A 26370-nucleotide genomic window follows, 5' to 3' on the forward strand; every position below is an offset into this window, starting at 1 on the left:
CGAATATCCGAGATCAACGTTCGGAGGGAGTGTGACTCAATCAGTCAGCTGATGGAAGTTCATGCACAAAGACAACAGAACAGACGACACAGAAAAGCTAGACCTAACATTATTGTATGTGTGTAAATGTGTATTCGTACCCAAGCCCAACGTGCTGTGATGCATGCACTGAATAACTCAAGTTAAATAATCGGTAACGGGGCAAAGAAAGAAACGGGGGCGTGCTAACTGCGAGCATTTATTCGAAAGTGATACTGCCGATCAGTAGCCTAGGAAATTATACAGTGCAGTTTCATACCACTTCTTTAAAGGCATAAGCTGCAAAATAATCCTCCGTTGAAACTGTTATGTTAAGAAGCACCTCGGGAGATCTGATTAACTATTGCAACATAATTTTGTCATTGTCGTGTTCGGTGAATAAAAAGGTAACAATAAAGTTTAAATGATATGTTCTAAGATAGCAACAGATCAAAATACTAAATATCTGTGTTTGTTATTAGGCATTAATGTCTCGCAGACTGCACGCACGCAGACTTGATGGAATCGACAAAAATATATGGTAAGGAATGACCGACCTACTGTCCATAATGTCAATGTGTCTAATATGCATGGCCACTTGGTGTCACATGTTGCAACTGATCGTGTGTTCACAGATTTATTCTAGGCTAGTTGCTTGCAAATGCTTGCAAGTTTGTCATGTTACCTGCACATTGTTAAGGAATTGTTTAGACATTGATTGTTACCATATGCTACGGCATAGGCTACAGCTTCTCAAAATATTAGAATAAAGAGCCTTAATCTCTGGTTCAGTAACACAGCCACAATCATGGGAAAGACTGCTGACTTGATAGTTGTCCAGAAGACTCATGACTCATATGTAAAAAGAGAAGTTTGGACCACTGAGCAATGTCCTGTTCTGTCTCTCCTTGTCCACTTGGCTTTGCTTGACAATTCTCTCAAGGCTGCGATCATCCTTGTTACTCGATATTCTAATGTTTTGAGACCCACCTGTATACTTTGCATTTGTCTGTTCTATGGCAGGGTTGAGTTCACTCAGCTTGCGGCTGATTATAAAGCCGTAAACCTGGGCCAAGGATTTCCAGATTTCTCCCCTCCTACTTTCATTCAGGAGGCTTTCTGTAAAGCCGTGAGCGGGAGCTGTCCCATGCATCAGTACACGCGAGCCTTTGTAAGACAATCATCAGTATATCCCTTATACCCTTTCATTGTCAGTCACCCTGCAGTTATGAACAAAACTGGATCGAGATATGTAATTGTTATTATTTGTATAACAACCAAGAGCATATGGTTGATTTGATACGCATAATTGAGCTAGTATCTCTTGCCTGTCAGGGCCATCCACCACTGGTGAAAAACCTTGCCAAATTCTTTGGAAGAGTTATGGACAGACCAGTGGACCCTCTTGAAGATATTTTGGTGACAGTGGGAGCCTATCAGGCTCTCTTTTGCACTTTTCAGGCTTTGGTTGATGAAGGGGATGAGGTAGGCCTAGTTGCACAGAGCTAAAAAAAAGCCTTGACTTGTTCTAATGAAATTATGATGCTGAAATCTGAATTTCAAATGCACCAATTCAATAGCATATTGTACCTGGTGCATATTCTGCCTGTCACTGTGATTAAGTGCATCTGTCTGCCTTCTCTTAGGTTATTATCATTGAGCCATTTTTTGACTGCTATCAGCCAATGGTGAAAATGGCAGGAGGGAAAGCCGTGTATGTGCCTCTGAGACCTGTAAGTCCTGTTGTTCTGGTAAAACTGCTTGAGTGAATGGTACCATTAATGTGATCCATTGACGGATTTTAGGATTTGGAAATGACAGTGAGTCCGGGGTCTGTGGAAACAGTTCTTTTGTGTAATTAATCCCTGTGACTGAGCGTGTGTGTGTGTGTGTGTGTGTGTGTGTGTGTGTGTGTGTGTGTGTGTGTTTGTGTTTCAGAGAGCAGATAGCGGCCAGGCACTGTCCAGTGCTGATTGGGTCTTATCCCCAGAGGAGCTTGCTAGTAAATTCAACCCCCGCACCAAAGCCATCATGATCAATACACCTAACAATCCACTAGGAAAGGTTTGAAGCTTTCAGTAAACCCTACTGTTGAGTTGTATTTTTGTATTTTAAACAATTTATTTCCATTGCATGCATTGCACATTCCATGGTATTGCATGGAACAACCCTTTCTGTCTGTCACTTCTCTCTCCCTCTCAGGTGTATAAGAGAGAAGAGCTGCAGGTTATTGCAGACCTCTGTGTGAAGCATGATGTGATCTGCATCAGTGATGAGGTTTATGAATGGCTAACCTATGATGGAAACAAGCATGTAAAGATAGGTAAGATAATTCACTAATCACTCAAAACTGTTTGATTGATTGATAATGAACAATGTGTGTTGCTTCTCCATCTCAAAGCCAGAGGACACTTATGACCTATGCTGTTTGTGTATTTTAGCCAGTCTTCCTGGAATGTGGGAACGAACTGTCACCATAGGCAGTGGAGGAAAGACCTTCAGTGCCACTGGATGGAAGGTAAACTAAACCATATATATAATACAGTTCTGCAGGACTATACAGTATATATATATTATTATATATTGTATATTTACTTTGATTCAAATTTACATATTAAAAAAATTTCTTATAATTTAGTGTCACCAATTTTAGTGTTGCCCGTTACAGCTCATTGGCCTGGTAATATAGTCAGTTTTTTTTTTATTGGTTTATATTTTTCTCCTCCTTCAGGTGGGTTGGGCTATGGGATCAGGGCAAATCATAAAACATCTGAAGACTGTCCATCAAAATTCTGTTTATCACTGTGCAACAGCTGCACAGGTAAGGGCATTTTGCTCCTCTCAAACTAGTTTAATCTCAGCTCAGCTTGTATGCAACTATCCCAGACATGCAGTACAATTGACATGTGTCCTACCCTACAAGTGTCTGCTACTCCACAGTAAGAATGTGTTTCTCTGTAGGAGGCAGTGGCAGTGGGCTTTGAGAGGGAGTATGACTGTTTTGGCAAAGAGGAGAGTTACTTTCTCCAGCTTCCCGCTTTGCTCCACCATAAGCGCCTGAGGCTAGCACAGTGTTTGCAGAGCGTGGGACTGCAACCAATTCTTCCCCAGGGAGGATACTTCATGATCACAGACGTCTCCACTCTCAGTGAGTCTTCATATTCTATGTTGGAAACTGCTTGCACAAACCAGAGGAGGGGTTAAAAATAAACACAAATTAATTTACATACCATAAATACATGATTTGTTATTGTCTACTGTCTAAAGTATTCTCTTTAAGCAGATACCTTTGCATAATTTGATAAGTAGAATAAATTGATGGGTATATATGGATATATAACATCTCTTACAATCTGCATGTTATTCACAGAGGTTGACCTGAATGACCCCAGCACAGAGGGGGAGCTTTATGACTACCGATTTGTAAAGTGGCTTATTAAAGAGAAGGTAAACATTTTTATATTAACTTTGGAAGCATGCTTAATATTTAACATCTCTTGGAATTGAGTTGACTCATACTCTGGTGATGATTAAGGAGCAGAACATTGCTCTTGTGAATGAATGTTTGCTCAGAGGATTTTGTAGCCTCGTTGACACCAGACCGCATATCTCATTTGAGTGGGTCTGGAAAGCCTTGACTTACGACTTCCAGGGACGTAACTAGCAGTGAAAAATGAAATGTGTTAAACTCTTACCAAATCGTTTTTAGAAGTGCAGCAATCAAATCTATCTTGTAAACGAAGGTTTTAAATGCAGTTGTTTACTCAATTCCAAAGAAAATGTACGTCCATATCTGTTTAATCCTGTCGCCATCAGCTGGTTGTGTTGAATGCACTGCTCTATCTGTCATATAAAGCCCTTACCGATTCATGCCGATGCCATTAGTGATTGTGGTTGGTGCCTGGGTTTTTTGGAACATTGGAAATGGGCATCAATGGTGTCCTTGCCAGACTAACCTGCAAAGAGAATTCAGATTCACTAACAGGTTCGTCTGGGGTTTCCCAGGCTAAGGATTTTGAGAAGGTGCACTGCAAAAAAGAAATCTAACCAAGTGTTGATAATCTTATATTAAGATTAAAAAATCTATTTGGTATTGTTTTTAGTATGAAAAGACTTACCTAGCGCTCTCTCGAAAGATCATTTTGACTTAATTTAAGAAGACTTTGACTTATTTTAAGGAGTCTTATCAAGACAAATTTGCTCAACGCACTGGCAGACAAATTTGCTTGTTTTTAGGACAAATTTGCTTAACGCACTGGCAGACAAATTTGCTTGTTTTCAGGATGAGATGTCATAATTTAAGAAAAGTTTGACTTATTTTAAGTCAAATGATTTCATGAGAAAGTGCTAGGTAAGTGTCTTTATACTAAAAACAATACCAACTAGTTTTTTTTATCTTGATATAAGATTAATAACACTTGGTTAGATTTTGTTAGATAAGCAGTTTTTGCAGTGTGCTCACTGCAGAACAGGATTTTGTGCTTTTGAGGTGAGGTGTTCATTTTAGTTTACTTGTTCACGGGTTTCGGATTACTGTGGACAATTCCTTTTTCGAGTTTATTGTATTTTTCTTTATGTATTATGTGCCTTAATTAAATCCCTCTCAAATTGCCTTGATTTCAAACTTTAAACATCTTTCACCAGGGTTTAGCTACAATTCCTGTCTCGGCCTTCTACAGTCCTGAACATCAGAAAGATTTCCAGAACTACATCAGGTTTTGCTTTGTCAAGGTAACATGCTAATGTATTGTGAACTCTTTAAAGAGACTGCTTTACAGTTGAGCTGTAGATAAAACGTCATGTTATCCCTGTCCATCATGGTGTTTCTTTCCTGATACGTTTCCTGTAGGAGGATTCAACATTGAAGTCAGCTGAGGATATTCTTCTGCAGTGGAGCAAAAGGAAATGATTCTCAACCACGGAACTTTGAGAGAAAAATGCAGCCAATTAGAAGTTGTGGTGTAGCCAAATATTTTACTCGGTTTATTTTGTTTTTGCGCCAGTCTTATCTTGATGTCTTTGTTATCTTTGTGGTTTTTTCCCCCCTCAGATTGCCTTATGATAGTTCAAGGCAGGTCATATCTAAACACAGCCCACCACAGAGTTCTCTCTGTGGAGCTTTAACCTCACAGCAGGCATCCTCCTGACTGAAGAAATATGTTGTATTCAGATTTCCCTGCTATCCTGGTAACTGTGAAATCCTATAGTTTGTTAGTGTGCAAACACTTTAGTTTTGATTTTGTGCATTTCCATTTGACTGCAATGTTACAAAAATATGGTGGTTGATTTGGTGGATCAGAGTATCTCCTTAATCAGTTGAATGCACACTTCCCTGAATTGCAGGGGGTTTTAAATGAAAATTCATACATGTATGATTTGTATGTACAGAAAGATATAAAAATCTACATGTTACATTCAGCTCTTTCTTTTGCAACTCGCTACCTATGAGGCGAAACCAAAAGCCAATGTGTTTTGTATGGTGGTATGACTGACACGACATAAAAAAGGCCTACTCAAATGTAAATTTAGGCTACAGGCATAATGGGGAAATTGAAAGAAATGAATCGATCTGATTTAAGTTCAGAGGCGGACAGAGTACACAGCTTCATTACTTGAGTAAAAGTACAGATACCCTTTGCTAAATTTTACTCAAGTACAAGTAAAAGTACAACAGTCAGATGTCTACTTAAGTAAAAGTACTGAAGTACTTGTTTTTAAAAGTACTTGAGTATCAAGAGTACAAGAGTAGCCTACATTTTCTAAATATTGCATTACTACTGCCACAGTGCTTACATTTATGTACAGAAATGTCCTACATGGAGTTATGAAAAATGTTAATGTTAATACCTTGGAGAATGTAAAATGAATTGAAAGTAAAATCAAGTAATTTTCATCTTTTTACCATGTTGCCAGGGATGGGCAGTATTTCTAATATATGTATTTAAAATGTAAAAACTATCATTAACTTGTTCAGAAAATTTAAATAGTCTGGCGAGGTGGGTCAGGTTCAGGGGCGCAGGAGATATTTTGAAAGTGAGGGGGACCAAATTGTGAACACAAACCCATAGTGAGATCAGATTTCCAGATCATCATGCCTATGATCCAAACATAGACTACATGATCAAATAGCCTAGTTAGGCCTACTTAAATTGTCTGGTATAAACCAAATCAACTCTCCACTGTGTGTTTGCAGTTAATATTTATGCAATGTTAGAACTTAACAAGTGTTGGTTTACCAGTCCAGAACACACAGAAAATTGCAACAGAAAGTTGCCTTTATAATCAACTATTTGTTCCAACAGCATTTAAACAAAGCATTTATAAAATTGGAAAAAAAAAATACATAAGAAGTAAAATAAAATACTGTTACTGTAGTGACCGTATCACATTATCCCATGCTTCAAAGAGCTCCCCACGTCTGTGACGGGCAGACATGACACCGCTAAATTCTCAGCTTGTTTATACCCCACACTGAACGCATAAGAACGCTAGGCCTATCACTCTGGCGTATGGTAGCCTACTCTCTGGAATTTATGCACCAAGGTAACTGAAGTATCCAATTTGTGTCTTGAAATTATGTTTGAAATAAATGTCTTAGAACAAAAACGTTGATAGACTTGTATTTTAGGCTAGTGAAAACGAGTTGATAAGTATAGGCTAGTTGAGTTTGTTATCATAAACATAACAGCTAACGTCATGTTGAGCAGGAGAAGTTGAGCACTAGGCTACCATAAATCCTCATGCCCGGGATTGATTCCGTTTATAGCAGGACAAATAAAGGCAGGTTCCCATACAAGACGGGGTAAAAATTGCCTACCATACCAACAATTGCCATTAGTCCACTAGAAGACATTGTTCGATTTAAGTCAATGAAATAACCTCTTCTTAATATTTTATTATATGTTGTATTGTATTGTATTATGTTGGTTGGATTAATAGCCTACGGTTGGCAAAGAGAAGTCGTTTTCCTACCATGGGTCTCCAACACACGTTCTCAAGCTCATTCTCTTGCCGGCCCTTTCGAGCTAATTGCCAGAGGCTGAAGCCTATTAAACACAATTGTTGCGACTCAAGGCATTCCAGCCTACAAATTTTATTTCAAAAAATTACTAAATCATGCATAATTAAACAATAACTCAATTTAGGCTACTTGTCTACGCAAAAAGGTTTCCATTACAGCACAACCCCTATTCAATGAAGGGCTGCCTTGTCTCGCAATAAACAGCAGTGGAAATCCTGACACTTTTTCAACTGCATGAAACTTAACAGTGAACCATCAAATATCTCCCAGATTTCAGTGCCCATCAGTCCCAACATTTAGCAATATAATCAAACAGTCCAAAAGTAAATTAAATCCCAAACCAAACCGAAAATGCTTTTGATAGCCTACCGGTATGCATGCCGCTCCAAACGAAATGCATGTCTAAATGCAGGTTAGACATATTTAAAAAAGCCTGCCTCGAATACCAGCCTGCCTCAAATAAAGATTATGATAAATGATTTATGCTAAGCAAGTAGTCTGGATTATTTTATGATTGTTAGTAGACAAACTGGCTTCAGATATCCAACAGAGTGAATATGAGATTGTGCAGTCTTACAGTGCTGTAGATGGCTGTGGTTAGTGATGTGATGCTGTTAATGGGGAGTTTTACAGTTAGCGCAAATCCTATATGTTATTATTTATTTAGCGTACCTATAGGGCTTTTTTGCCTTATCAAAAGTGAGGGGGACGACGGCTGTCTCTTCAGAACTGCGTGGGACATATCCCCCACGCCTCCCGTGCCTCCTGCGCCCCTGGACCTGCTGCGGACCTGCTGCGTCTTCATCAATTGTTTCGTCCATGGTTTCATCTCTTATCTAAATCTGACCATGGAGTTGACTTTGGCAGAACGCTGAAGGTGATTGCTGATAGGCTGTCCCAATCAGTGGCGCCTGCACAATCCAATCACGTTTGAGAGGGAAACAACAAATTGAGGGTTTCCGAGATTTTTCTTTTTACCTTTTTTTCAGAAGAAGTAACGGGTACTCACGGTTATGGATATAAATGTAGTGGAGTAAAGAGTACAATATTTGCCTCTCAAATGTACTTGAGTAAAGTCATGAGTACTCCCCAAAAATGATACTCAAGTAAAGTACAGATCCCTCAAAATTGTACTCAAGTACTGTACTCAAGTAAATGTACTCCATTACTGTCCGGCTCTGTTTAAGTTTCAGATCGCCTAGCCCTAGGGACATTATATTTCCTCTGGTACTTTTTCCAAAGAAGCCTTGCAGCAAATTGCATTTGCGGCCGCTAGGGTGCGTCTAGATTTCTAGGCTATTAATGATGCATATGTCAAAATAAAAGTCTATCTAAAAGACAATGGAGTCGAATAAGCCTGACAACAAATACAGTCGCAGCTGGCAATGGATGTAAATAATGTTCACGCATCATACCGTTCTAGTGTTATAAACCATATATCGAGGATGCGGAGTTTGCAATGTATTTTGTTTGCCCCAGCAGCTGTGTGAGGATAATCATGCTGTATGAGGATAATCAGTTGAATTTATGATGTGTAAAATGTAAACAACAACGCCGCGATTATGCATCAATGTTGACAAAATTATCATTACATTAAGCCTACATTTTCCCCACTGATCCAAAAGTTGACTTTTGTATTGAAATTGTCCGGAACCCCTAGTAGGCCTATACGCTCCGTTTCTAACTTCACGTCTAGGTCTGATATCTGTCGTAGCTAGCAGTAGTCGTCAGTTCATCTCCGTCTGCCTGCCGCTGGTGCAGGTGAGGCCTATGCGGGAAGATGGCGACGGAAAAACCGAAACATGAAGGCAGGGTTAAAATTGGACACTACATCCTCGGGGACACGCTTGGGGTGGGCACATTTGGAAAAGTAAAAGGTAAGTGTAAATGCCTCTCGACAATGCGTGTTACTGGTCTGCGATAGCCAAGTTCAACTGCATAGCGTGCGAGCTAACGTTATAGCATAGCTGGCCAGTTAGCCTGCATTAGTTTTACCGACTGGGCTTTCACTTGTTGGCTCGTCAGTTAGAGAACAACATCCGAAGTGACCCGCCTGTCATTTGTTCCCAAGATACAGGTGTTCGCCTTTCTGTTGGACATATACACTGCTTGTCAAATAAGTTTCATGTTTCATTGCAGTGATGGCTAACGTTAATGTTTCTGTCGGTGTGATTGGTTGTAAACTGGCTAGCTAGTTGGACTTCAGAGAAAGATAGTCCTATGAAGTTATGGAATAATGTACCTATACTTAAAACCAATTCTATCCAAACACGAGTTTTGAAATCTGCTGCTTTTTATGTCATGTCATATCTTGATATGATATATCTTAAGTCGTTGGTCATAAATGCTGTAGCACTGTGCACTGGCCAGTAAGGTGCTGGTGACAGTCAGATGGTTTTAGTAAGAACTACAAATTTGACATCCTCTTCTAAAATAAATTTCTAATTTTTCTATAAATGTGGCGATTCAGATGGTTATGTCAGCGAAATTGCTCTGGCGGGGACAACATCGACGTTAACTATTAGTCAGAGGCAGCCAGATGTGTTTTGCTCGCTGCGTGCGTCACTTTCTCTGCTGCACGAATGGAAGAAACCTTTAACCTCTCCGCCTCAATTTGACCATCGGTGAATGGCTGGAAGCTGCAGAAAATCTGAGTATTAACCCTGCACGAATATTTCTGGACATACTGTCCATTTTCGAATAGCTGGTGAGCTGCTATAATTTAATCGTCCCATTTTGAAACATGGCATGTTGCTTTTAAAGCACGTTGGTAAATAATTAATTCTGGCGACCAGTACTTTCTCTAGTCTTCTACGTTTAACGTTAGTTGTTTTTTTTAATTAAATAATGTTTGGCTCTAGTAGTGTCAGCTGTTCCCTTCTGGCCACCAATCGATTTTAGACATCAAATTATGTTTTCTATCGTTTATTTAGATTTGTGTTCGTTCACGTTTGTTGGACAGTGTGCAATCACTTTAATAGTGACAAGTGCACTTTGATAAACTACTTACTAAGTGGTTGTGGTATTTTTAAGCCCACTTTTATGACCTATTTCTGGTCTATAAAACTCCCTTACAGCATAATTCAAATTTGTTGGAAGATCCAGAGGTTGGCAGGGGGAAATGCCAAGCCTGGTTCTTTTATTCAGTTGATCCTAACCTTGAATAAAAAAAATTGAAAGGATGTCTGTGTTGATCGGAGGTGATGAAGTCAGTGTTTATGTACTAGTGAAAGTTAATGTGTTGATGTTGAGATTAAGTAGAATCAGTGGTCCTTGAAAGTGGCCATGAAAAAAGACCCCTAATAAAACTAGTTTGCCTAAGTGAGATCTTATTCCTGACACTCTTGACATTTTTTTTACATTTTAGGACCCTAGTGACTTAAGTCACAGCTAGAAATAAACTATATTCTAGTCTATTTATCAGTGGAATGTTTTATGATAAACTCCAGACTTAGCCTTGCCCTTGCCCTGCCCTTAAGATTCCATGAGTCAAGGCAATCATATTTCTGTGGGGCTCTGAGCTGTTTATTTAACATCAAATGAACCAGAGGATAGGCTGTGGGTAATTTGGTCAGTCACTCTACTATCAGAGATGCTTGGCTGTATAGTCAATAAATCGCCAGTGGCGTAGTCATATCATATGCCAATACAAGCTATCGTGTTGTCTTTAGGCCTGAGTTTCTCTCCCGCTCATGTCTTTTCCCCCTTTCCCGCTGGTAGTAGTAGAGAGACGATAGGCTTGTTTGAGCTGCAGTAGTGTTGTGCATTATCCCTCTCCCTACTCCTCCACCCTTTTCAAATTAATGATGGCTGTGATGTAGTTGGCAGAGCCAGGGATGGTCCCTTGTTCTGGCTGCCAAAACACCTGTCCACTGTGCATGCAGAGGCTGTACCACAGCGACCCACATCATTAGTATTGCTGTAGGAGCATAAATTCCATACTGCTGAGAGAGACTGTATTGCTTTTTCACCATCAGTGCAGTGGCCAGACCTGCACCCCCTTACACGGTATTCAGTCTGGCTGTATCATGCCAGGGAGCCAGACGGTGCTGCTAGCCAGATTAAATGGTCACTCGACTGTGCCTGCTGGAAAAGAGCGATGTGCCTGCCCATGCCCTTTTATCCACTTACTGTGTGTTATTGTTGTTTTGCTTTGAAGATGCACACAAAACCACTGTCTGCACCTCCTGTGTGTTGTGTACAGAGGAGCTGTCATTTAGCTTAGCTGTTACTGTAGCAACTGAGATGATGTGTCCCCCCTCCCCCCCCCCCCCCCCCAAGCATACTTGTCAGCTTCTGATTTAAATGAATGTTTCTTCCTCTTCCTGCAGTGGGTCAGCATGAGCTGACCAAGCACCAAGTGGCCGTGAAGATCCTGAACCGGCAGAAGATTCGCAGTCTGGATGTGGTGGGGAAGATCCGCCGGGAGATCCAGAACCTCAAGCTCTTCCGCCACCCTCACATTATTAAACTGTAAGTCAGAGATCGGAGACCTCAGAGCTGTCCGCTCCTGCAGAGTCTTTCTGGCACATTCATCTCTCTCATGATCACTCTATTGCTATCGTTTCTCTCCCTCTCTCTTTCTCTCTCCCTCTCTCTCTTTTTATTCTCCCCTCATGGATACATCCTGAAATGGGCTACCTTACGCTAATCTCGCTTGTGTGGTTCTTGCCGTCACTTGGTGGTTGCTGCCCCAGTGTCTCTCTCTTCCTGTGGACTCTCTCTGTCGCGGGATCTGATGAGGATTTCCGGGGGCTTGATCCCCCAGTGACCCGGCCAGCATTTTTCTCATGGCTTCTCTAAAATTCCCATATATATATATATAGAGAGAGAGAGGGAGCGGGAGATTTGAGACACAGTGGCGAATGAGGGTGACGTAGAGATGGGGAAATAGAACGTAAAGATAGATAGAATAGATAGATGTAAAGAGAGAGACAGAGAGAGGCAGAGAGGGAGAGAGAAAGAGAGGGAGAGAGATGTGCTTGCTAGTAAGAGGACAGAGTTGTCTTCCAGCATGGCTGAGCTACTTGCTGGAGGCCCACTGCCAGTTGCCCTATAGAGGGGCCAGTGGAGATTTCTCACCACAATGTGATATGTTTGAATGGTCTTCCTTGGGCTAGCATTACAAGCAGCACCTGAACATTAGATCCAGTTAGTTTCCTCTATGTGGTGTGAATAAGTGTAAACATTAAAAATACTATGAAATTGTACATTACATCTATTTTGAATAGATTTCTTTTTTGCATTTGGATAACTTTGAAGGCATTTGTATAAATGAATGCCTTCAGTGAGTCAGAATTTAGAATGTTTTTCAGGCTTTTGCCCTCTCAGGCAAGGAGCATGTTGATGTCTGTATATGACTGCCATGTAGTTACTGTGATTGTATGGTTGCAGGTACCAAGTCATTAGCACACCCACGGACATTTTTATGGTGATGGAATACGTATCAGGAGGAGAGCTGTTTGACTACATCTGTAAAAATGGCAAGGTATTTAAAAATGACATGTCTGTACCATGCAAAAGATGTTTGTGTGCAAACAGAAAACACCTTTTTTTCAGTTACATTCCTGGACTGACTGCTTACAGACATGTTGACCGCACCTTACTTGAAGTTGCTGTCAGCATGTTTTAGTTGTAATCCCTTTATTGCCATTCTCAAACTCTGCTGTGATGGCAACCACCTAGTCTGGCTTTTCCAAACCATATAACATGGCTCAGTTTACACTTGGATGTTGTCTGGAAGCTCTTAACTGAAAAGAGTTTGGGGTCACTGTAAAAGTACTTTTGGACAACTCTGACACCATTTAACGAAAATCGAATGGAAAATCCCCAAACCACACTGTGAGCAGTATAACTCTTGGAAGGCCATGGCAAGCCAGTAGTCTCCTCCATTCCAAACATTCCAAACATATCCAGAGTTGCTGTAGCCGTACATTTGTACTTGATTAATAAGGATAATTCTTTTAGCAATTGTTTTTGAAAAGGTAATCATATCTAATGTTAACAGTGGTTTTGATGAGTGGAAATAGAAAGGAAAGGAAAAGTAAGTGCCTCATGCCAGTCAGGTGTGCTGACCCTGAGGCTGGAGGTGAGTGTGTGAGTGTGTGTGTGTGTGTACGCGTGTCTCACTTCCTGCTCACCCAGAGAGTCATGAGTCCTTGTTTGGCCTCCCCCAGTTGGACGAGAAGGAGAGCAGACGGCTGTTCCAGCAGATCATCTCCGCCGTGGACTACTGCCACAGGCACATGGTGGTGCACAGGGACCTCAAGCCCGAGAACGTCCTGCTGGACGCCCATATGAATGCCAAGATCGCCGACTTCGGTGAGTCTTTCCGCTGCCGCCCTTGAACTCTTGCACGTCAGCAAGTATGCAGCATAGCATGGTCAGGAATTCTGCACTGCACCACTGAGACAGGCTTTAGTAATACAAAACCAGTCACTGCGTGTAGCAGTGTTTCCCACAGAATTGAATTCCATTTGTGGTGGTTGGTTTGCAGAATTAACTTGAATGCAACAGTTTTTCGCAAATTAGCACAGCGTGGTTATGATGCTAACCAGATTTAAGCACAATTTAGCACAACCTGGAAAATCATTCTGTGGTGGTCAATGTTGATATTGTGGTGGGCCGCCACAAATGAGTCAATGTATGGGAAACACTGGTGTAGAGAACACAGTGGAGGGTTGTGCCCAAGTGGGTTATTGCTAGTTGATTGATCATACATGATTGGCCAGGCAGACCGAACGCACAAGCTCATCACTGTCAAGTCATGCAGACAGCCTGGGAGGCACAGCTGATCCCATTGGGGTCAATACTGTATGGAAAAATCAGTCAGGGGGAGAAGGCTCTGGATGATCTCTAATTAACTTGCCTCTGTTGGAATACCCCTATGCAGCCTGCATTATGTGTGTATGTGTGTGTACATGTATGCACGCACACAAGCAGATTGTCAATGAACCAGCCTTTTAATGTTCTTAGCTATAGCATTTCTCTGTTTGTGTGCCCCTCCCTATTCATGTTTCTCATGTCTGTCTTCACAGGATTATCAAATATGATGTCCGATGGAGAGTTCTTGAGAACGAGTTGTGGGTCTCCAAACTACGCTGCTCCTGAAGTCATATCTGGAAGGTATCTTTCTCTGTTTCCTCAGAAAATAAAAACACGCCAGTTTCTTGGAATTGCACAGATGGTTTAACAGTAGGGCTTGTTCTGTGCCAAATCCTCAGGCACCCTTGACTGATCTTGTTGGCTGATAAGATGTGCACAAAATGCTCCCAGTGTGAAGATGGTTTATCTAATGTTCACTGAGCTCTGATGGTTTTCTCCTTACAAATATGGATCATTTGATGGAGCTAATTTAACCATATATTTATTTAATAAATGATACTATAGCTGGCCTAGGAAACCAATTGGTTTTTCATTGCACTTTTAATTACAATGACCCCAGTATTGATCTCTGTGGTCAATATTGATCCTCCGTCTGATCACTGCGTTTGTTTCCCCTCTCCTGTGCTCGTCTCCTGTCAGATTGTACGCAGGGCCCGAGGTGGACATCTGGAGCAGCGGCGTGATCCTGTACGCGCTGCTGTGTGGTACGTTGCCCTTCGACGACGACCATGTGCCCACGCTCTTCAAGAAGATCTGCGACGGCATCTTCTTTACACCGCAGTACCTCAACCCGCAGGTCATCAGCCTGCTCAAGCACATGCTGCAGGTGGACCCCATGAAGAGGGCCACCATCAAGGAGATCCGGTCAGTCACACACACACAGATACACACACACACAGATACACACACACACAGATACACACACACACAGACACACACACAGACACACAGACACACACACATACACACATACACAGACACACACACAGACACCAGTCTTGCTGTAAGGCACGCACCAGCCATATTGATAGGCCTTTTAGATCAGCGAGCTGTGTCTAACTTGTGTGTACAACACAGGTTCGACCCGTGCTGGATCCCATTGATACCAAGTCACTGACCCATGTGATTCCCAGGTTGAAGCCATTTATGCCAAAAGCCTGGTGGTCAGAGTAGAATTACAGGGTAAAGTAAACTGACACTGACCTGTAAACGGTTCAATGGGAACCTTTTGAGACATATTGAGGAACAGCAGCAATAGTTTCCTCTTGTGAGTTCAGCCGTAAAGATCAGTGGACTGGTATGGGCATGATAGTACACACTGTTTTTCCCTCCATCCTTCAGTTCAACAGGGAAAAAATATCTGTAGCCCACCTGAAATGAATGGAACGTGTCATGGGAGATTGAAAATATCTTCTTTTATCTTTCCAACCCAGTCCTGTTTTGGTGCAAAATTAACTAATTACACATGAGACCCTATTGAAATCCTTTAATTTCATCTTTCATGGCCATACCTAATCCGTTTATTCTTTCTGTCCACACTAAATCAACATTCCCCACCATTGAGAATTATAATTATCCTAAATGTTTTTTGGAAAACCTACATTATTCAGACTTACCTGGCTTAGTGTGGATGTAGCCTAATACCAGAGCACCAGATGCCGCTCTCTTACTTCTTTTGCTTTATGCCGCCACCCTAACACTCAGGGAGGACGACTGGTTCAAGCAGGACCTGCCCAAGTACCTGTTCCCTGAGGACGCGTCTTATAGCAACACCATGATTGACGAGGAGGCCCTCAAGGAGGTGTGTGACAAGTTTGAGTGCACGGAGGAGGAGGTGCTTACATGTCTCTACAGGTGAGTTCTCCCCCACAAGCACGCACACACACACATGCATACAGGAATACACACACATGCCTTGGGTAGCTGCCCCCAGCTTGCACCTTGTGTAACTTTGTAGGCCAGAGGCATTTTGCAACTAGAGGGAAGTTTCATGCATCCTTTCTTAGAATTTGACTAATGTGATGTTGCAAGAAAGTTAATAAGTCGACAGACACATCCTACATGTATCTCGGATTTGAATTAAACTGATGGTGGAACATTAGGGAACGTATTTCTGAACGTGTTCAAACTGCCCGTACAAACTGCTGTGATGTGTCATATTGATGATGTTACATATTTGTCACGGACTCAAATGACGCCAGCACCCCTGTCCCTTCTGCCAGTCGGAATCATCAGGACCCCCTGGCAGTGGCCTACCACCTGATCATCGACAACCGGCGCATCATGAGCGAGGCCAAGGACTTCTACCTGGCCTCCAGTCCACCGGACTCCTTCCTGGACGACCTGCCCGCCCACCACTTCACCAAGCCACACCCCGAGCGCATGGCCTACCTTGTGTCCGATGCCCAGCCAGCGCGGCCCCGGCACACCCTGGACGAGCTCAACCCGCAGAAGTCCAAGCACCTGGGCGTTCGGCGCGCCAAGTGGCACCTGGGTATCCGCAGCCAGAGCCGGCCCAACGACATCATGAGCGAGGTCTGCCGGGCCATGAAGCAGCTGGACTACGAGTGGAAGGTGAGCGTTTGTCGACCTTTGATCTTCCCCCTACACACCTGGCCACCAAACAGGTGTGCAGAAGTTCCGTTCTGTGTAGCAGGGGCGTGAGGGTTCGAAATGGGGAATGAATTAAACACATTACTTTGAGTTTGTATTTAGAGGTGGTCAGGATGGCTAGATAGGTCAGAGGCTGGACACGCGACCAGCGAGGATGGATATTTTGAGAAGTTGAAAACAGAAAACTTGTCCATAAAGTGTTGCTAAATTGGGAATTTAGAACCGTGCCAAACTGCTACACTTATTATCACCCTTTCAGCTCAAGAGTGTGAGCCATGAAATTCACTGCTAATGAAGTGCTGCTGGAAGTGTTTGCACTCTCTCTAATATACACACACACACACACTTTCCCAAGAGTGCTTTTCACCTTTCTCCTCTTAAGATTTCATATCCCATTATTTGCCCAGAGACACTGCAGTTACAGATGATTGCCTTTAACCTTCAGTCTCCTTTGAGAAGCACAGCAAGAAAGAGAGGGAGGGAGGGAGGGAGAGAGAGAGAAAGAGAAAGAGAGAGGCCTGTGCCCATGAAGATAAGATGTGCATCTCCAGTCTCTGTTTCCCTGTAAATATTAACAGGCCCGCTGTCTTGACTTCTCTTCTGCATGGCTGCTTTCTCAGCATGGTCACCGCCCAGGAGAGTCTATTTTTAACATGGGACCACTCTCTCTCTCTCACTCACACACACACACACACACACACACACACACACACACACACACACACTGTTAGACAAAGCCTGTGTCATAAGCAGTCCCTTGGTCCACTGTACACTTACTGTCCGCACTTGCTTCTGTATGAGGGCTACTAACTCCCTCCATTCATTCTCTTTTTGCCATTTTATAGCCATTGGTCCTGATATAGTGAAAACCAACAACAGCCCTCCATTTAGCAGGGTGTTTACTGGCTAGCAGTGCGCCTGCTCGTTTGTTTCTGTCTGTGGTGCCAGCCTTCACTCTGAGCCCGAGTCACTAGTGCACTCTGCTAATGAAAGAGCTCTGAGGTTCAGGCAAATCCCCAAAATAGGCGGGATCTGGAAGACTATCTGAGACCGATCGAGCGTGTTTGTTTGGAGACCGTGGCGTGGTGGCGCTCGCTAACTGGCACTTAAACGCTCGGGCTGACGGCTTTGGAACGGGCGCTTTTGAAGTGTCCGTTAATTATTTCCCAGCCCGCCCTGAGAAGTGCTAGTTAATGTTTCTTGAGCTGGCTTGTGAAAGAGGAGGGGGCAGGCCGCTCTTGTTTTTTACAAAAAGGAAACGAGTGGTTTCCACTTCCTGGCGCTTTAATGTTGTTTTCATTCTTCTCGCTTATCTGCCGTTGTAAACACAGGCGCCTATCAGAACAAATTCAGTTTTACAGCATAGGCCTCTGAACAGGAGGGCAAAAGTCAACTTGGCTCACTGGTTTGTCTGTTTCTGTATTTGTTTCTCTCTCTCTCTCTATCTATCTAGCTATCTATCTATCTATCTATCTCTCTCTTTCTCTCTCGTTGAAGATGTTTTGCTTGTCTACATGATGCTCCATTGGCAGTTCTCATTTTGAGAGAATTATCGTCTGGCTAGAGAAGTCTGTCTGGAGCTTAGACTTTGTGTGTGTGTGCGTGTGCGTGTGCGTGTGCGTGTGCGTGTGCGTGTGCGTGCGTGCGTGCGTGCGCGCGCGCCTCTTTACGTGGGCTATGTATGTGTATAGTTACACCGTGGGTGGTGCTTTCTTAAGTCCTATTATAACAGCAGCAGTTGATGGAAAGCTGGTTAAGCCTGTAGGCCATGGCCTCAAGGCGTCATGATGAGAGCTCTGAGGAACCATGACTCATGATCTTGTTGTTGCTGCAGGGAAAGTGTCTAAGAAGAACAGTAGGGAAAGTGTCCGAGAAGAACAGCAGGGAAAGTGTCTAAGAAGAACAGTAGGGAAATGTTTGAGCAGAACAGCAGGGAAATGTTTGAGCAGAACAGCAGGGAAATGTTTGAGCAGAACAGTAGGGAAATGTTTGAGGTTGATTCCACTTCTGTCCATTTCCTCTTTTTGAAAACTCCACCTTTTCATATGTATTCAGCAACGCATAGGCAAGTGTCATTTACAGGACAAATACGGACAATGGGACAAACACAGACAATGAAGACTGTTCTAGAAATGACACACACACACACCCACACTCACTCACAAATATATATATATATATATATATATATATATATATATATATATATATACACACACACACACACACACACACACTAAAATTTCAATTGGGATGTGCTTGTGTGTGTGAGCAGCTGTGCATGCACCAGTGCAGCCAGTGGATGGTTCTATGGATTCAAATGGGTACCCCTTTAGGTAAACTAGTCAGGATATGCAACAGGTGTGGTCTCATGTTATGTCAGGTGTGTGAACCTACCTTGAGGACCTCCACAAGATTTCCAACCATTCATTGTTTTATGAACTCTTTCACATGTTTCATGGTTAAAGTGCGTATGTCAGGTTAAAAAAAAAATTGACAAATGAAGGGACATGAAGCAAGATAGTAGTGAGTAGTGATTTTTCTTGAAAAAACAACTTTAAATGCAATAGAACAATATTTACAGTTATTTTTATAACTGAATTTATGAACATTCCAGACACAGTGATGACCTCATAAGAGGGAGTCCAGCAAAGTTGAGCATAGGAGAGAATGGGTTTTAACTGCATTTTCTTTTACACTGATAAGGCCAAAAATGTTCTCTATGACATACCAGTGGTTCATAAGCATGAGCCTGACTGGCAGGGACAAAGTAAAGACGAATAGGCTACAAAACTTAGGTAAATCATGGCCATCAAATCATCAGTGAGAAATTGATTAGGGGTGTGAGTAGGATCGGATGACTATTAGTATGTATCATGGCTTCAAAATGGCAGTTGTGTCATTTGCCATAACATAGGCTTTCATATACAACACGTTAAGTAGAATTAGTAAGCAAATTATTAGTCTGTCTATAGCTAACATTAGTTGATAAGCAGATGTGTATATATATAAAGAGCAAATGTGTGGTAGCACATATACACTGATGGTTTTATAGTCAGGTCTCTAAAGAAAAGCATATATGCCCATTGTTGGCTGAACACAGACTAATGAGTTGCTTACTGATTCTACTTAGTTTAGGCTATATAATGGCCTATATGTGATGGCAAGTGACACAACTGGCATTTTCAAGCATTGCTACTTACCCATATCCTCTTCATCACATTTTAAGACCAATAATGGTTGCCAGTAAAGAAAAAAGGTATCAGGATATTTTTATGTCAGGCAGGTAGTAGACTCTAGCATGACATACTGGAATGAAATCATGTTTTTGGCCTCATCAGTGTAAAAAAACCTACTTTATGATCCCTTATCCCATGTGTTTTAATTGACCAACTTTGCTGGACTCCCTCTTATGAGGTCATCATTGTGTCTGGAATGTTCATAAATTCAGTTATAAAAATAACTGTAAATATTGTTCTTTTGTATTTAAAGTTTATTTTTTAAGAAAAATCACTACTCACTACTATCTTGCTTCATGTCCCTTCATTTGTCAAAAATGTTTTTTAACCTGACATACGCACTTTAAGCTCTTTTATACAACAATTGGGTTCTATGGAACTATTTATTTGTTTCTGATTGGCCGAGAGACGTTCCATGAGTTGGAATATCCCTGGACATGTTTTATGAACTCTTTCAAATGTTTCATGGTTAAGCTTTTATGAATCGCTTTGAAAAGAATCCTTGGTGAACTTGGTGAATTGCGAAATATTGTATGCGTAGTTGTGTAACATGAAGTGGTTTGGTTAGAGAATGCCACACATTGATTTCTACCATGAGTAAGCGGTCTGAGTTTGTTCCATTAACGTTGTGAGCCCCTGTTGCTTTGGATAAAGATACTACTTCCCATTACTTTTACCTTACCTTAAAAGGGACTGTGTGTAGTTTTTGTCCCACTGTGCAAATCAAAGAGTATGGTACTATTGCAGCAGTGTTCAAAACAACTCGTATCCTAAAGAATTCTACACAGCCTCTTTAACCAAAATGGTGGGGCAGCCGTGTTCGAACCCTGACCAGTAAGCACGGCTGAAGTGCCCTTGAGCAAGGCACCTAACCCCTCACTGCTCCCCGAGCGCCGCTGTTGTAGCAGGCAGCTCACTGCGCCGGGGTTAGTGTGTGCTTCACCTCACTGTGTGTTCACTGTGTGCTGAGTGTGTTTCACTAATTCACGGATTGGGATAAATGCAGAGACCTAATTTCCCTTACGGGATCAAAAGAGTATATGTACTTATACTTAAAATGGGAGACAATACCTATTATGGAATGGAATGGCCAGTATAGGTTCAAATGGAACTTATTACCAGATTCAACATTTGAACATGACTGCAAAGTGAACCGGAGTTGCTTGTAATTGTGAGGAAATGCTATTTTGCTTGTAGAAAAATGATAAAAAAACGTACTTTGTATTACAACCAAGGTAACTAGTATACTGTAGAGAAACCACATTTCAGGCACTTCATGTTCTTCTAATACCTGGTTAATGTGTGATATATTATGGTCTCTCGTGTTTTTGTTTAATGATTTGATGTGAGTAGGACCAGTGAATAATCTGGTGTCTGATCTACAGGTAGTGAATCCGTATTATTTACGCGTGAGGAGGAAGAATCCTGTTACAGGCATGCAAACCAAGATGAGCTTGCAGCTCTACCAAGTGGACAGCAGGACATATCTGCTGGACTTCAGGAGCATAGATGGTAGGCCATGGCTCGTGTGTGTGTGTGTGTGTGTGTGTGTGTGTGTGTGTGTGTGTGTGTGTGTGTGTGTGTGTGTGTGTGTGTGTGTGTGTGTGTGTGTGTGTGTGTGTGTGTGTGTGTGTGTGTGTGTGTGTGTGTGTGTGTGTGTGTGTGTGTGTGTGTGTGTGTGTGTGTGTGTGTAGTGTTTGTTTCTGTGTGTGTTAGTGTTGCACGGTGTATCGATACTAAAAAGGTATCGCGATGCCTTCACGCAAAAAACGATACGATTTCAGACGTTTTTAGAATCGATACTTTATTAAAATAATAACGTTCTGTGTCTGTGTGAACTGCTGTTCTCACTGCTCCTTTCACGCATCTAGGCAAGTGGGCGTGTCAAGCAGGCAGCTCTGAGTGAGTGAGTGCGCAGCCAACGTCATAGTTCTTTGCCGACAGTTCTAGGCCTTGTGGATAAAACAAACGGTGCAGTGAAATCTGCAACTATTTCGGATACATCGCGAATTAAGGCAAGCCATCAGGTACACAAAGCCATTTAAAAACAGTAGGCTACGCATGGAACTTGGCTAAATACCTTGCAGACATATCCCAACATTTTTAAAGAGTTCAAAGAACGACAGGTTAACGAATATGCTATAGAAAACACGACTACATGGTTAGTGCCAAGTTCTTCTCTTATGTTTTAATCTAGCCTAAGTGAAACGAGTATGGTTCTCTGGGATAAAGTGAACCTTCCTTCATCAATGAATTTTGACGAGACATAACGAGCTGTAATCATTTTGACGAGACATAACGAGCTGTAATCATAGGGTGCTAACGTGATGAAAGCCAATGTTCACGCCAGAATAACATTACCATAACTTGTAAACGATCTGTTTCATGTTCGGTCAGTAGCCTACTACTGGTAATATTTGTCATGGCATGTAGACTGCAATTTGTTCAATAATTATTGCCCAGATGTAGGATAGGCTACCTGAAATGCGCTAATTAAAGCCCAAAGCATAATACCACCAAAGCGTGTTGAGTCCTAATAATAATAGCGGCGTATTGTTACAGTATGTGCTAGCAAATCATGTTATCAAAGAAATAGACGTAATGTAGTAATGCACACAGATATATTGCAACAGGTAATGGTGTAGGCCTATCTGACGAAGACCTGAGTGGTTGGAACGTCGTACTTGTACACTGAGTGGGTGCAAAGAAGACTATCCTCACATTTTCCCCTTTGCAACTGTCAAAGAAATCCCATGAACACAGGAAGGCCTAGGGTAGCCTATACTGTACATCAGATGGCCTAAAGATTAGTCCCCTCTGCATAGCATTCAGTGATTTGCATGCAGTAATTTTAACACTGACCTTGATCTAGACTAGTTTGGCTATTTAAAGCTACTTTATTGCCAAAACACAACACAATGTAAATTAACTATAACAAACAATAAAGGACTTAATCACAGAAAGTAGGCCTACTATTTTACTGACTATAAAAACATAATAATTATGTAGGAAGTTTAGAAGTTTAGAACCCAGAATTGACCTACACACTACAAAAGTGCACCAAATTCAACACAAATGACTCAATACACTTGGAGGAGGTATGAGTCCTTTCTTCTCCAGATATCTTAGGATTTCGCCGTAGTATCGTTTTAGTATCGAGCATCGTGATATTTATGGCAGGTATCGTATCGAAGTCATAATTTTGGTATCGTGACAACACAAGTGTGTGTGTGTGTTTAGTGTGCGTTTAATGTGTGTTTTAAATTTGTGTGTGTGTGTGTGTGTGTGTGTGTGTGTTTAGTGTTTGTTTCTGTGTGTGTGTGTGTGTGTTTAGTGTTTGTTTCTGTGTGTGTGTGTGTGTGTGTGTGTACATATCTGATGATGTTTCTCCCTGTGTGTCACAGATGACGTGATGGAGGCCAAATCTGGGACTGCAACCCCTCACCGCTCGGGCTCGGTGGGGAACTACAGAATGGCCCTGAAGAATGACAAGACTGAGAAGGGCGAGGCAGTGGACGGCGAGGCCTCAGCCCCCTCCACGCCGCCGGTGGCCCAGGCCCACGGCCGCGACGGCTCGCTGGCCTCCTCGCTCACCTCCTCCGTGGACTCGACCGGAGGCGAGCCGTACCCGCGACCCGGCAGCCACACCATCGAGTTCTTCGAGATGTGCGCCAACCTCATCAAGCTGCTCGCGCGATAGCTCTCAGTGCTCACACCGCCTTCTGCTCTCTCTCTCTCTCTCTGTTTCTTTCTTTTCTCTATACCCATTCTCTGTCTCTTTCTTCTGTTTCAGTCATGCCATCTTTTTGGATTGTCTCTTTCTCTCTCTCTGTTTCACTCTTTGTGTCTTTATAGCAATAAGCATGTTAACAGACTCGTTGCTCTACATCATTCCACTTAGATGGATGAATATGATTGGTTCATGGATGCACTGAGGTGGATGTTTTAGAGCTCTGACTGGGTGACAGAAAGGGGAGGGATTTAGTGGGGCACTGCTACAGAACACTAATCCTCATGTGCTTGGGTCCTGTGTGGGTTCTGTGATGTTTGCCTGCAGCTCAGAGTCCTGATATGATTAATAATGGTGAGCTTCAGTGATTTATTACACAATAATGATCTAATGTATGATATTTGAACATTTATCAAACATATAGTTGGAAATACATTGGAGTCGAGAGTTAGTTCACCCTCTTGTTAGCCACACTGTTCACCCCTCAATCACAGAGGATGTAGTTTCTCAGTGTGGCCTTGAAAGATGGAAAACTGATGGCATCTGGACAGTGACATTTAAAGGTGTATATAGCCTTCTATGGCAAAAATTATGTTTATAAGTATGCTTGAACCCCATTACCTAACTCCAAAATCCATGGACATCAGTGAATTACATGGTGCCTCAGGCAAGCATCTCGGGTCTCTCCCACAGCTATCTCAAGGTAGCATGACATGGCTTCATGTTCTGCAGATTTCAGTGCCCCTTAAAGTGGAGTGAGAGAAAGGGAGAAGGCAGCAGAACTGAGAAATCATCGCTACGCCACTTTACTGAAATATTCATAATTTTACAGATTGTTTTTGGTATTCTTCACAAAGAAATTTGCCCCCCCCCCCAACAGTGACCACAAAGTTAATTTGCCCCAGTGTTTTATGAATGACTGAAGTGATACACTGAGTTCACTGTACTGTATCCAGATGGAGTTGCAAGATTACGTGTGTGTGTGTGTGTGTGTGTGTGTCTGGTCACACTGATGATCTTTTGATTAGTTGTGTGGTGGGAAGCAGTTTTGTTTTCGTACCTGCTGCTCCGCTTCACGCTGACGGCCACCTGAGCGGCCAGCAGACCCAGGCCTCAGAGGCCAGCCCTTTACGGCCCCAGAGGCCTGTCAAAGACCACAGTCCTCCTGGCAGACCCATAGGTCATATGAACATCCAGCACTCTAGAGGCCCAGGGCTCCCTAAGCATGCAGGACATTTAGGGCCTAGTAGCTTTCTAGAGCATCAGGTCCCAGTTATCAGGGGCCCGAGCAAGCATTCTGAGTGCCCAGCTCAGCGCTTTAGGGCTAACGGCTATCGGAATGCCTGTAGCACCAGTACCCAAGTCATTCTGTGAGGATGTGCAATGCCCCTGTATCTCTGTTCAGGAAAAGAAAATTATTTTGATTATTATGATTTTGTTTGGATTTTTTTTTTTTTTTAAGCAGAGGTTGTGTCTTGTCTCGGAAGTTCTGAATGGTCTGTTCCTTACATTTTTATAGACATATATATCTATATATTCAGAATAAACAATTGTGTTTGGATCTATATTTATCAGTGCTCGACATGAGTATAGCAGATTATAATGTGGATTTATGGACTTTGAATGATTCGCTTTTTAAAATGATTATATATTGCTGGATGACGTTTTATTTGATACACGTTTTGTTTTTTCCTTTTTTAACTTTAGGTTTTAATTGAAAAAGACCACTGGTTAGAAAATGGACCAGAGAGGTATTGTCAGATGACTCATTATTTGAACTTGATCTTGAAACAGAAGTTCTCATTCCAGCGAGCAAAGTGGGATGTCAGAATTAACCTTAGAGTGAGTATGGAATAATCGTAGGGATAATTCATGTCTACAAGGTTAGCCTTAAAAAAAAAAAAAAGTCAAAAGTTAACATTTTCCTTATTGAAATTTAATTCTGCTGATGTTGACTGAGATGTTAATTGCCTGACACAAAAAAGTTTGATGCGCATGACAATTGTAGTTACGGACACTGTTATATATTTTTGTTACTGGTAACAACACGCAAGTGGGATTTGCATGTAGCAACCATTTTGACTACATGAAAGGATTTGGTTACGTTTTTGCAATTGAAGGGTTGAAAAGGAACTAATTGGACATGAATTCAGACACACTCGTATTGAGCCGGCTGAAACGGCAGTTGTCTATTTAAAAGTAAGTACCTAGTCCTTTGAACTGTGTTCCCAGGTCCAACCCGATTGTGTTTGTCACATCACTCTGATATGTTCTTGGATGTCTGTCCTCAGTAACAGTCTTGAATCCGCCTCTGTTAGTTTGTCAGATGCCTTATCATGCGATTTACTTGTGTGTTCTGGATTCAGGAAGAGTCTGTTTTTTTGTGTGTGTGGGTGTCATATGTCCCTATGGTACCACAGGAACCCGGGGTTGGTATGACGTGAGATAAAAATGTTCCTGAGAGGCACACAGTAGATCATAGTCGTAAAGGATGATTCCAATAGGAAGTGTGTTTTTTTTAAGTGCTTCCTTGAATGGTCTGGGACCCTATAGGAGCACACACTTCTTTAAAAAAAAATTTTTCTTCTTCTTTGCATTATCATGCCTGGATATGCGATAGAGTGCTTGCACTTCCGATTATAAGAGAGAGAATGGAAACGAGCATCTATCGCTGACATGTCTTAACTGCTTTTGAGAATCTTTTTTTTTTTTTTTTGGTGTGTGGAAAGGGACCCAGTTCTGAGGTTTGACCTTTGTAAAGTTATTGATTGTGTATTAAAAAAAAAAGAAAATGAGAAAAATTTGTACACACAACTGCCTAATAAACTGCTAATTCGCACTGTCTGTCTTTTGGTCCATATTTA

At 42.0% G+C, this 26370-nt stretch overlaps 2 protein-coding genes across 4 annotated transcripts; both read left to right on the forward strand.

Moving 5' to 3' along the window:
• Nucleotides 1-10: 10 nt before the first annotated feature.
• Nucleotides 11-5430, forward strand: kyat1 (kynurenine aminotransferase 1). 2 transcript variants are annotated; one of them, XM_076283704.1, is made up of 13 exons: nucleotides 11-114; nucleotides 501-559; nucleotides 1042-1189; nucleotides 1354-1503; nucleotides 1665-1751; nucleotides 1957-2082; nucleotides 2221-2341; nucleotides 2460-2536; nucleotides 2750-2839; nucleotides 2980-3166; nucleotides 3389-3465; nucleotides 4663-4749; nucleotides 4868-5430. In XM_076283704.1, exons 1-13 carry the CDS (start codon nucleotides 52-54, stop codon nucleotides 4925-4927), a joined length of 1332 nt encoding a protein of 443 aa, XP_076139819.1. In that variant the 5' UTR covers nucleotides 11-51; the 3' UTR covers nucleotides 4928-5430. The 2 variants fall into 2 exon arrangements, with proteins under 2 accessions (XP_076139819.1, XP_076139818.1); XM_076283703.1 differs by having other exon boundaries at nucleotides 31-425.
• Nucleotides 5431-8768: 3338 nt separating this feature from the next.
• On the forward strand, nucleotides 8769-26345 carry prkaa1 (protein kinase, AMP-activated, alpha 1 catalytic subunit). Of its 2 annotated transcripts, none has more exons than XM_076283705.1 (10): nucleotides 8769-8916; nucleotides 11371-11512; nucleotides 12434-12527; nucleotides 13216-13360; nucleotides 14077-14164; nucleotides 14564-14788; nucleotides 15629-15778; nucleotides 16126-16498; nucleotides 21162-21288; nucleotides 23181-26345. In XM_076283705.1, the coding sequence occupies exons 1-10, from the start codon at nucleotides 8820-8822 to the stop codon at nucleotides 23474-23476; spliced, it is 1737 nt and encodes a 578-aa protein (XP_076139820.1). In that variant the 5' UTR covers nucleotides 8769-8819; the 3' UTR covers nucleotides 23477-26345. The 2 variants fall into 2 exon arrangements, with proteins under 2 accessions (XP_076139820.1, XP_076139821.1); XM_076283706.1 differs by having other exon boundaries at nucleotides 16147-16498; nucleotides 23181-25707.
• The last annotated feature ends 25 nt before the right edge of the window (nucleotides 26346-26370 follow it).

The sequence above is a fragment of the Alosa pseudoharengus genome, unplaced genomic scaffold, assembly GCF_046254945.1.
Source record: "Alosa pseudoharengus isolate Yale_2024_CS ecotype anadromous, Long Island Sound unplaced genomic scaffold, YU_APseudo_1.1 YU_APseudo_1.1_scf_14, whole genome shotgun sequence".
Lineage (NCBI taxonomy): Eukaryota > Metazoa > Chordata > Actinopteri > Clupeiformes > Clupeidae > Alosa > Alosa pseudoharengus.